The sequence below is a fragment of the Parasteatoda tepidariorum genome, chromosome 1 (assembly GCF_043381705.1).
Source record: "Parasteatoda tepidariorum isolate YZ-2023 chromosome 1, CAS_Ptep_4.0, whole genome shotgun sequence".
Classification (NCBI taxonomy): domain Eukaryota; kingdom Metazoa; phylum Arthropoda; class Arachnida; order Araneae; family Theridiidae; genus Parasteatoda; species Parasteatoda tepidariorum.
The window spans coordinates 107,184,088-107,197,180 of NC_092204.1; the positions used below are offsets into that span (position 1 = coordinate 107,184,088).

The 13,093-nt window shown below is 28.0% G+C and overlaps 1 protein-coding gene across 2 annotated transcripts in view; it reads left to right on the top strand.

Annotated features, from left to right (window-relative positions):
- Positions 1–13,093, top strand: part of S1 (membrane-bound transcription factor site-1 protease) — a gene marked incomplete in the record, with an annotated part of 54,263 nt that overhangs the window by 10,450 nt on the left and 30,720 nt on the right. For both annotated transcript variants that reach the window (XM_043052064.2, XM_071184852.1), the window contains 9 exon segments: positions 1,139–1,247; positions 3,774–3,877; positions 4,335–4,452; positions 5,205–5,315; positions 7,187–7,296; positions 7,482–7,598; positions 10,029–10,096; positions 10,926–11,028; positions 12,126–12,202. In XM_043052064.2, coding sequence (XP_042907998.1) covers positions 1,139–1,247; positions 3,774–3,877; positions 4,335–4,452; positions 5,205–5,315; positions 7,187–7,296; positions 7,482–7,598; positions 10,029–10,096; positions 10,926–11,028; positions 12,126–12,202 — 917 coding nt within the window.

A 13,093-nucleotide genomic window follows, 5' to 3' on the forward strand; every position in this document is an offset into this window, starting at 1 on the left:
TTCATTATTGTAATTATTGTTATTACAAAGAATTTTTTATGAATATAATTAAAACAATATCTCATAGATGTCACATTTCATTGAAAATTTGTTTTTGCAAACGATGCTCTGATGTTTCGAATCGAAATCAGTTATGGGACATTTTAAAACAGGAATGGAACTCTATATCTCTTGAAGTGATTAATAGTTTGCTAGAACGAATGCCAGGCATATGTAAGGCTATAATAAAAGCAAAGGGTGGATGGTTCGAGGAATCTAAGATTTAAACGTTAATTTATTTAATTATAAAATACGAATAAGAATATGTTAAATATTTGACCTGTTGTAAACATAATAGTTTAGTAAAAATGCAAATTTTTTATACTATTGTTATTATTTTTTTAGAATTATTTATGCAATTACTGTTATAACTTTTTATTCCAATTTAATGTAAAGTAAAAATATCACAACAAAACAAATACATATGAGCAATAAATATCAACAATAAATATAAACAATAATAATTACAATAATGAATAAGAGTATTTGTTTTATAATAAATATTAATTATTTGAAAATATAGATAACATTAAAGTTAAAAAGTTCTTTGGTAGAAGATGTATAGACCAAAAGACTGCCTATGTGGAATGCTCAAAAATCGAGAAAAGTGCACATGATTTTCAAAATTCTATAACTTCGTCAAAAAAAAAATCGAATCGATCTGAAATTTTGAGGGCTTACATATAACGGTTCAAATAACTATTTTCCATTAACAGAAAGAACAATTTTTTTTTTTTGCAAGTTTGGCAAGTGTTCAAACTTAACAAATTTTTTCTCCATAAGAACAATCCATGATGGAAAGCTGGATTCAGTTCGCAAAAAACAAAGTATTGCGATTTGATCATGTGTAACCAACAGTAGAGGGTTTATTTTAGAACATATCAAAATTTCATGCAATTTGAATGATTTTTCGCAGTTCTATGAACATTTGAATTTAGACCTTTTCTTTGTAGATTTCAAAATTTTGGCAAACTTTTGACCGATAGTGTACCAAAGGCAATCATTGCAGAGCATGTATGCTGTATAAGCATTAAATTAAAGAATGTTGTTATTTTTCTTTCTAAGAAATTACTGATCTAAAAAACAATATATTTTAAAGATTCAAGAGAATGCTATTGATGAAGGTACTAAGGCCCTGAGAAGACACAATAGTATCAAGCATGTGACTCCTCAGCGAAAAGTTACTCGTACTCTAAATAATTTTGATGGTGAGCTCTTAAAACTTTTCCTTTATTTTCTAAAGAGTTTATCATTAACATTATCATTATTGATTTGCTTTTGTTTTGAAATGTTGTTCTGTTTACTTTCATATAGTTAGTAATGAGAAATGAATTAAGTTTTCCATTAATATTGCTGAACTTATTGCTACCATATTCGTAATTACTCAATTGTGATGGGACAGTAAAAAAAATATTGAGTTATCAACAGTTTAACATAGTGTTAGTTTCAGGTTTTGAATGCTTATATTAATATTGTTTAAGTATATTTTTCTTTTTCCTAATATTTCCATATATTTATATTATATCTATCCATTTCATGGTTAGATTTATAGTCACATCATTAATGAGGTTTTTTTTAATTTTTTTTTATTTGAAGTTAAAAGAATTTCTCTTTAAACGTCTTCAAGGATGAACACTTCTGCTCAAACCCTGGTATAGGGGTGCACAACCTTTTTGAGTGAAGGGCCACTTGCACAGCAGGCTGGCTAACNTTTTCGAAATCACATAGAAAAGGGGAAATAACTGTTTAAAAAAATCATTTATATTTACGATAAAATTGGCTTAAAGAAAGTGCGTTAAACATACATTTACTAAAGAATCTGTTAAAATTGATTACGTCAAAACGTGATGACTTAAAAATTGCGATTAAAAATTGCCATTTTTTTAAATTTTTTTTATTGTGTTTTTTTTATTGTGTTCTCGCGGGCCGCACTTCAGTAGTCGAAGGGCCGCATTTGGCCCGCGGGCCGCAGGTTGTGCACCCCTACCCTAGTAGGTAATAATGAACACAAAGCTTATCCAGATGTTGCTGGATTTGAAATGAATGAGATAAATTTGAATGCATCCATCTACTTTTTTAATCCTTTCATTTCCAAGTTCCAATATATTACAGGTACAGTATTGATGCTGCCAATGCAAACAATATGAGCAAAAGAAAACAAGTTTATTTATTCCTCACAGGTGTTATCTCTTGGCTGTAATAAGATTGGAAGAGAAAAAAAGATAGTCATTGATTAAGAAAAATCAAGTTAGAGGGAAACTGAGCAATGTTGATTCATTATTATGAAATTGAAGATAAAAGGATTGTGAACTTAATAAAATTAAGTTATAGTAATATGACATGGTTCAGAATTTGGGTTAAAAGTTAATTGACTTAAATAATTTTTACAATCAAGTTTGTAGTTAATCAACTTTAAATTTTGCTTTCATGATTTGACTATGATAAATTTGTTAGGTAGAATAAAATTAGTTTTAGCATGCTCCCGGAATTTATTCAGTTTAGAAAAGTATAATAATTTCCTGACTTTGAATATATACAATTGTAAGGGAAATACCATTGGAAAGTTATGTTCTTGATAGGGGTACACAATATGTGATTTGTAAGTAAAATTAGGCTTTTGAATTTTTTATATGTTTCCCCCATCTTCAAATCAGAAATTAATTGGAATATTTTGTGCATACAAATGTTTAAGTATTTATTTTAATTACCCCTCCCTCAAAAAAAAAAAAAAAAAGTCCCAATTATAATTGGTTAAAAATATTAAAATTGTTTTCTCCCCTTAGAGAAATGCTTGCTATAGTTTAAATTTCTCTTTCTTCTTCTTTCTTTAAAGAAATTAAGTACAAGATTTAAATTTTTTTTTTGCACTTTGTTTTTAAAAACATTTTTGAGATTTTTTTAACTATCTACAGGTATTTTTTGATCTACATCTACAGATGCTTTCTGGCAATTCTCTGCTGTTTTTCTTATTTATTCATTTTATTTTCATAATTAGTTTCAGTGAATAGTTTCCTTTATGTTTAGTTGATTTCCACCTGACTAATTAAGTCGATTCTTATTTATAAAAATGTTATTTGCATCACAGAAATAATCAAAAGCTTAAATACTTAGTCTGCTGACAAAACCAAACCTTTGGCACTAACAAATAGTTTGTGTTCTACTTTCCTTATGGTAAAAATATGTAAAAACCCAAAGTGACAATAATTGCTCCTTTTTTGTTTGTTTTGGCAAAGATGGTTTCTAACATCTCAGGATTTGTTTCCTTGAATTATTACAAGTTTATTTTCCTTTTTCTATAGCACAAATTAACCTTATTGGCGTCTTGTGCTATTAATAGGCGTCTATTAATCTTGTGTATTGGCATCTTGTGCTCATATTTTTTTGAATAATGAAATAGCCTTTATCATATAAAAGAGATTTAGAAAAATCTATTCAACTTAATGCATCTCTTAAAAGTAAAGCTTGTTTTACTGTTTGAGGAGCTATAACCCAAATAAGATATTGATTTAATATTTCTTACAGTATTTAATGTGCATACAAGTTTGTTTAAAATACTTGAAAATCATAGACCAGTTCTGAGTTAAGGTCATTATGTTTTTAGAAACAATTTTTGCAATTTTCAGAAATGAAAATATACTTTTTAAAAATCCTAAGAAAGGTTTCATTTTCTCTCTTTAATTTAAATGCATACTATACGTATTTTATTCTTATAACTTTGTTTTTTCTTCAATCAGGAAAAAATGACTTGTGGAATGCTGAATCGGGAAGAATTAATGAAAGTTGTTATCTGAAGTGGTATTCATCTAGACCATTTGCCAAACGAACTAGTCTTTCATTGGTATTTATTATATAATTTAAACTTTTTTTTAAAATAGAAATGATTAAATGCATTTAATTGAAATACTCCTAGGATAAATTTATTGCTTAAAAAGTCGTATATTTAAAACTCCATTTCTCAGGAACTATTCAATTGATTTCACTCAAATTTTTTATTTTGACATGAAAAATTAGATACTTTAAAATGATGTGAAAATTTTATATCTTAAAATTCAAAATGTTTTTGATTATAATTAAATAAAATAATAATAAATAATAAATATTTACTAAAATTTATTTTTTGGATAGAATTATTTTTGGATCCTATTTCAAATCAACTGTGAATGTTTTTAAAAAAAATATTTCTGCCGTTTGGCTTGTTAACAGGAATCATCAAACAATTTTTTTACTTTAAAAATATAATAAGCAATGTTTTAGCTTTGTTTCAATTTTTAAAATTGCTTTTAATAATTCCTCAGGGTTCATCTTTGTGGGAAACAGCAGGAAATTTTGTTCGGAGACGGCTTATGAGAGTATTGCCACGTCAAATCACTAATATTTTACAAGCTGATGTTTTATGGAATATAGGAGTGAGAGGTATTTATCCATTAGATGTTTCATCTCTTTCATTTTTTTTGTTGGTATTTTCATTTAGTTCAATTTCATTTGTTTAAGTTATTGATTATTTTAGAAAAATTAAAAGACTTTAAGAATAAAAAAAAAATATATACTAAGAACATTGTTGTTATAATTTGTTGTTAATAAGAAGCCTTGCAACTTATTGTTAGACTAGATGAATATCTGTTCTTGGTACGCGATGAAAGAAAATTAAATGATCAATAAATCAGTATTAACTCACTGGTGGTTTTGCACGTAAAAAGTCGAATTTTAATCTGCAGTCTTCTCTGCATAGCAAAACAGGTTTTTCCATGTTATTAGATAGGGAAATAGTGTAATGGAGAGAAACATTCTCCAATTTTGCCCTCTTGCTAAGCCACCAATGGGTTCATACCACTGAATCATGCACAACACAGAAAAGTCTGAAAATATTTCTTTGTTTTGAGTATGAATCCAGTTATAAATAATTCAAATGTTTATATGAAGCTTCAATGAGTGCCAGTTATCTCATGGTCAGCCTTATAAAGTGTTATAAAAATTAACTAAAATTTTGCGAGTTTCAGTTTTCTATCACTTAATAAAATATTTTCTACCAGGTGGATAAATTCATTGGCATCCCTGGTATATTTCATAGCAAAGGATTGGAGAAAAAGCTTGTTAAGCATTCTTCAACAATGTTTGATTTTTATGTTAAGAATTACATGCATTTATTGATAATTTTTTTCTCTTAGGGGCTGGTGTTAAGGTTGCAGTATTTGATACTGGATTAGTTAAAAATCACCCACACTTCAAGAAAATTAAAGAACGTACAAACTGGACTAATGAGAAAACATTAGATGATGGTATTATTATTATAACTTCTGTTCTCTAAAGTTTGAATAAAATAGATCATAATAAAAAGATGTCATTAATTAATATTACTAATATTATGAACATACCATTTAACAATTTAATTTTATGTAATTTTTATAGCATTTAAAAATAACTTTCTAACTCACAGTTGCTTTAACAGTACAGTGAGGGGTCGAAATCCAAATGTGGAGCTGCAAGCTTGGTAAAAATAGAAAATGCAATAAAGACAAATGATAAGAGGCAAATTCTTTTTACTGAAAACTTTATATAAAAAGCTCTAATCAGTGACCATTAGCTGCAACACTTGTATCGTGCATACATTGAAAGATTATTGGCATTTTCTTAACTTCAGCTTGGATGCTCATTCGATTGGGCAGTGCCCTGCCTTGAAATCCCTCCTGCTGAAGTCTTACCACTTCTGTAAGATAATTGTTTGCATTTCAGCTTTCTCTGCATTCCAATATATGGCAATAAATAGATGAATGTCAGGTTCTGTCAGGCAGCATTTTTACTCTCTCCAGAGAAATTGCCCTCTTGCTTTAATTACCTATGTTGTATAGAAGTTAGTTGTTCATGACAGGTTTTATCACCCTTTACAGATGTGACCATTACTTTTGTAACACCCTGTATACTTTAAAAATTAATAAAGGAAAGTAATAATTATGTTTGTGTTGTTTGAAATTGTTAAATATTGTTTAATGGAAAGAGATGTCTGATTTTGCAAAGCTTGATTAAATTAACCGGAAATAACTGATTTGCTTGCTAGAGTGGTTATGTGAAGGTCTTCTCATCAAATTACAAGCTTCCGTGGTTCATTCTGTTTTTTTGCCAAAACAAATGCCCTTTCAAAGTTTCCCTCAGTTCATGCATGGTACACCACTAAGTGTCCTTGACTGTCTCTGTGGTTCTTCTGTCCCAGGTTTGCTCAAACCACTTTATCTAGGCTTAGACTTTCCTCATGAAAATTTTTACCTTCCATGGAATGGAGGAGACATATGCCAAATGTTACTGCTCAGCCATTGTGTCAACCTCTTTCCTATCATTGATTGTTTTTAGGGATCATTTTAGGAGCAATTTGGGTCCATTATCGGACACTTCACATTATAGATTGTCATGAAGACAGACCCTCCTCAAAAAATTTTATTTTCAAAACTGCCTTTGTCAAAACGGATCCTTCATAGAACATTTTATTATCAAAAGGACCAAATAAATCCTTCACTATATTTTTTCATTATTTTTTGCTATTTTTATCAATATCATCACAATAATTTTCCAAACGCAAGGACAAAAAAAATATTTTTTTCGCAAATTCACTTCTTAACCTAGTTAAAGGAATCTGATTAAGTGCTTATTTTAGATTTCTGAAATTATGTATAGATTTTTAAGAATTTCATAAAAACAGGAGTTTTCATCAAAAGTCTGGAATGACCACTGGTATTAGTGGTTCTGGGGAGGCAACTCTTGAATGAATGAGGGTGAGATCATTTGCAACTTGTTGATGGGATATGCTTTCTTAGACTTGATTTAGGAGCCTAAACCAAGAGGATAAGCAACAAAAACAGAAACATTTGGATACAAAATCGATAATTTCAATGACAATACCCTTATGCTTATGGTGCTTAGCATGATAACGCATGCTACTCTGGTGTATTAGATGTATCAGTCATAAGCAAAAGGTTGCTTATGACCTATAATAAGCTTGGTACAGGGTACAAGGCTAGGATAATACATGTTACTCTGGTGTATCAGTTGTACCAGTCATAAACTAATGATTGCTACTGTACAATGCTTGTATAAACTACAGAGAATTATTCTTTTAAAAACTAATTTATTAAGAATTCATGAACTTTTCTTTTTATAGGTTTAGGCCATGGAACATTTGTTGCCGGTGTGATTGCAAGTAATCGAGAATGTTTGGGGTTTGCCCCAGATTCTGAACTTCATATTTATAGAGTTTTCACAAATAATCAGGTTTGTAATTTTCTTAGTATGCTAAAAAAATTACGATGTTAATGTTTTAAAATGGAAGTTTTTGTTACCTTTTATCAAAATATTTAATTACAATTTGTTGAAACCTTGTATCATGTGTTGATATTATATTTTTTAAATGCTTGTATTTTTAAAGTTTGTTAAATTTAAAATTCTTGAAATTTCAGGTTTCATATACATCATGGTTTTTAGATGCTTTTAACTATGCTATTCTTAAGAAAATAAATGTCTTAAACTTGAGTATTGGAGGACCTGATTTTATGGATCATCCATTTGTTGATAAAGTAACTTTTTTTCTTCACTTACTTCTGTTTTACTTTAAAAGATATAATTTGATAATGCAAATAAATTTAAAGCCTCATCTAATTTATTTTATGCTAAAAAATCTTTTATTGTGCATAGTTGTTAGATTCAAATTATTATACCAAAATGTCTCTTTTAGTATTATAAATAATTCTTCTTAGATTATAAATAATCTCTATAGATTATAAATATTTTTTAATAAATTATTCCTAAAATCGCATCTTTTTTCTTATTTTATGTAAAGTATCCTTAGTAGTACAAAATATTTGCAACTTTTGTTGTATTTTATGTTCATAATGTTAAAATTCATATTTTAATCCTCTGCTTGTGAAGTGTATATTTCAGGATAACTTGTCAGAAAGGGAACATTTTTCATTGTAAAAATTTGTCTAATTAAATAAATTAATCTTTACCAATAGGTGCCTTTATAACTAAGCTACTTCTATTTCCAATATAGTGTGAAACAGGATTTGCTATTTATATAAAAAATTACAGTAATTAAATTCCAAACAAGAAAACAAACTTCTTTTAGTATTAACAAAAAGGAAGTATTGATTTTTTATGTGTCATTAGTCATTTCTGACAAAAAGTTAATGAGTTAATTATATATTTTATCACACTATATGTTAATTAAATTGTTATTCATTTAAAAACCCTTTTTTGGGAGTTTTTTTTATTTTTTTAAATCTCTATCAAGCAAACTATGAATTCCCGAGTTTACAGAATCGTAATTAACAATCGATTTTTAAATAAATTTGAAGCTATTTTTTTCTTCAATTGTTAGCTTTATTTAATTTTATTTTAAATGACATTGGTGTAGTCATGACAATATGCTTATGCAAGACGTTAGATCTCTACATCCTGTAACTCAGTACAAAAAGGAATAATTTTAACAATCTTGTGCTTGTTTATAAAAGCAGTACAAATATAAATTTTAGAAAATCCTGTTAACTCAGAATTACGCTTAGAAGTCAGAGGCACCTCAGCCAGTACTAATCATTAAAATTATTTAATAAATTTAACTTTTTTTCCCTATCACCAGCCATTAATAACAAAGATTGGTAGGTCATAATTTCATGACTGAGATCTCACATAGACAGAACATTATGTGATGTGGATAAAATATTGTTGCAAAAAGACTCATATTGGGCATCATATAAAATTTTACTGCAATATTTTGTTTTAGAACCAAATTGCAAATTTGATTACGTTCCAGTAGATAATCCCAGAGTTTCTTGTAATGATGATAATAAACACAGAAAACATTTTTCATGAAAGAATATTTAGTGAATAAGTAAAATAAATAAATAAATATATAAGTAAATAAATAAAAACATTGAACACAATTCATAGTACAAAAATTGAATATCATATATAAATCAAATTTTCTTTTTCTTCATCATTCATGATTATTTTGTATATTTTTGATGCAAGACACATTTCAAAACACTTGTCTATGGAAACAAGCAGGCTGATTTCCTAGCGAAGAAGAGCTTGAGATTGCTTCACTCAAGATATTAAAAAATATTGTATCATTCTATAAAGTTGTATATTAAGCAGATTATGATAAAAAATTTTAAAGTTCAACTACTTGACTGTTTGCAGTCAAAACGGTGGAGAGTTGGTGATCTTATGGCCATTACCGATTCTCCATGTCGAGAAGCTGTTGCAAAATTCCGTCTTTTGACCGGACATGACTGTTTACGAGAACATCTTCATCGCATTGGGATTTGTCACCATCCAAACAGCCCCCTATGTAATTTGGCAGAGCCTGTGAATAAAGACCACCTCCACCGTCGCTCATCACTCCATGGCGACTCTGAGACGGCACTGTATTGGCGTGCAAGAGAACTTTTAATGAGGAAATGACTTTGGTCAATTTTTTATGCCATCTGTTCTATTCTGAATTTGTTGTTTTAGTTATTTCTTTGTATTGCCTTGCCATTAGAAATAAAATTTAAGAAAAAAAAAACGTTAAAAAATGTGTGGTTTATGTTTTGATGCAAGACAAATTTCAGAAATATTTTTAAAATAAAACTTGTCTAAATTTGTTATATTTTACTGCAAGCGTATTGTATATTGCAGAAAATTACTTTTAACATATTTTGTAGAATTACTTGATGTTTCAATATTTTTATATATTGAACTATTTTTGTATTTTAGTGAGCTCTAATTTATTGTTTAAAGAGGACAAAAATCTATTTCCTTAAAGTTTCAATAAGGAATTCAGGAATATAATTAGTTTATTGAAATTAAAAATCAGGACTAGAATTAGTTTTTTAGAGTTAGAGTAAGTAATAGAGAGCATTTTATTTGAGATTTATATATTTTTATCCAAACAATTCTATACTTTCTTGGTAAATTGTTTTAGTAATAGATAATCCTTTTCACAAATGTTATGCTTGTTATAGGTGTGGGAACTTACAGCTAATAATGTCATTATGGTATCTGCAATTGGAAATGACGGACCACTTTATGGGTGAGACATACTTTGCAAAGTTTTTTGTTTTTTTTTATTAAAGTTTAGTGGAATAGGGGAAGTTTAGTTTGGAAGAAAGTTTAGTGGAATAAAGTATATATGGGGAAGATTATAAAATTTTATGTTAATATGGAATTTTTTTTATTTGATATTTTTTATTGTTTTTTACAACTATGTTCCATATTTGGTTTATTTTTATTGCTAAAAAAATATTTTTTCGTATAAATAAGTAGCATTTAACATTTTATGTTCGAAATATGAACAAAAAATCTAGCTAAAATATATAAATATAAAAAATGAGGAATAAAAAACATAAGTAAAATAAAAACCTCTTAACAACTGATAACTACCATCAGCTCTGTCCAAGTGAATATATTGATTTTTATGGCAACCATGTGAAAGCACTTCTCCTACTGTTTTGTAAATGGTGTTTTTATCACAGAAATATGCTTAAACATATTTCAGAAATGTGTTCACTTTACTCCAAGTTAGTTAGTCACTGCTATTATAATGTTCCTAATTTAGAAGGTAATACATATTTTTAAAGAACTGGTTTTGTTACTAATGAGACAAGACGCATGAGATGTTTATTCTTATTTTCAATTGTGACAGATTTTAAATGAATATTCACAGATATTATTTATAAGACAGAGCCATTTATTTATGCTATTCTTCTTTAAAAAATTTTGTTGAAGAGTGTAGGAAAATTAGCTGAACCTTCATACACTGTTGTCAATTTGTTTCCATTGTAGTTTTAAATTAATGTCTTTACTTCAATAGATTTAAAAATATTACAATTCTTATGCATGAAATCAATCATTTATTATAGCACATTAAATAATCCTGCGGATCAAATGGATGTTATTGGTGTTGGGGGCATTAATTTTGAAGATCAAATTGCACGTTTTTCTTCCAGAGGCATGACCACATGGGTAATATCTTTATTTGAGATTATATATATTTTAATTATTAATAAAAATTGTAGAATGTTAATAAAAGATAAGGACTAATATTAAAATTCACTAATTATAATAAGTTATAATACATTTTAGTGAATTTTAACATTGGCTTTTATCTTTTATGATTTTTTTAATCTATGGCTGGCAGTCTTTTTGTTTGAATTTATCAGTTTTTCTTTTTTTGTAGTCAACTGACATGTGAATTTTTTCATAAAGGCAATATCATTGTATTAATGTACGCAATTTTAAAGTATGTTAGGAGTCAAGCTTTTTGTTCGCTCTTTCTCATCAACAAAACATTCACACTTAACCATGCTGCTTAACCATCCAGATACAGAAGATAGAGATTATTATGGAAATTGTTTCGTAGCTGGCTGCAGAAGTTTTTAAAAATTGTTTTAACATTTTTAAAGAACACTGGTCAAAGCTTCTACAAATAGTGTTATTTTTACTCAATTTTAATGTTTCAGTTTGATAAGTATTCTGATGTTATACATATACATACACTCAAGTGCAATTTTTCAAATAATGACGGCCCTGAATTTAAAGCAGAAAACAGTGAAAATCTCTATTGTTATTTCATATTAAAATTGGTATTCAATTAAAAATTCATATTGATGAAAAGGGGTGGTTGAAATATTTTTTATTGTGATAACAGTTATTTCATGAATACTTTTTTTTACTTTGATTAGCATACATGGATAGAAATTAGGAAAATTTTATCACTGGTCTACAAACGAGCAACTAAAAAATATAAAATATACAAAAAAATTACAATACAAATATTGTGAAAGGCTCACAATTATGATGAAATGTGCTACTTTGTGAGAATAATGCAGACCAAAAGACAAAACTAGAAAACAAAAATCCAAAACAGCATATCGTTCTTTTATATTGATAGGTAGTCTGGGAAACCATTAATTATTTTATGATAGTTTGAATCAAATTATTGTGCTCCTGGACCTATGGAACACCGTTAATTTCTAGCCATGAGCGTATTTTAAATTAAATACAGCGTTCTTAAGTTTACTATTGAAATTTTCTTTTTTATAATAAAATATATATTTCAGGAACTTCCGGCTGGATATGGCAGAGTAAAGCCTGACATTGTGACTTATGGTTCAGCTGTCCGTGGTTCCAGTATAAAGTAATTACTATTTAATTAAGTGCTTTTAACTATTTTTTTTTTAAATGTTTTTGTGTAGCACTTAAATACATGCATTAACTCACAAACATTTCAAGTCTTCTTATGCAGAAGAAGAATTCAGTCTAAATAAGATATATGAAATTATTTGTATCATTATCAGGCATTTTCTGTTAACAAAATAAACGATTATATCTGTACTTAAAAAGTTGTCACATACATGGGAAAGCTTGCCGAGGAAAACTGCAAGGTTGACCTTCGATCAGAAGTTTAGTCAAAAGGGGATATGAATGGCATTACCTCCTTCAGCTAGAGTTGTTTGAACATTTTTGCAAGTAAATTTTAATGAAATAAAATTTATGTAAGTGTTTATTTATCTTTTGTTGCCTGCTTACATATTTTTAACTCGACAGTTAAAGCTTTTTTTACATATTGTGAAGCATTAAATAAGTTAACTACCTCTATCAAGTATATGTGTTACTTTAAATAAAAGAGAAACTATTAAATTTTTCACCCCAGTTATTGCATATCTACCTGAAAGTCTGCTTATTGTTGTTTTTGATGTAACAAAATATTTACCATGTAAAGTTTTTGTAGGTAGGAATAAGTTTGTTACATGTTTATAATTTTCTGTATTGTCTCTATGTATGCACCAGAGTTGGCCGTCGATTACAATAATCGATTACAACTGTAATTGATTACAGATAATTACAGCTATGTAATCAATTACTTGTAATCACAATTACAGGTAATCAAAATTTTTGATTTCATCAGAGTAGAGCGAAAATGTAATCGATTACATTTTTCAATTACTTGTAATCATGATTACAAAGTTTGATTACAGCTGTAATCATGATTACATAGTCGATTACAGTGTACTTTTATAAATAATCA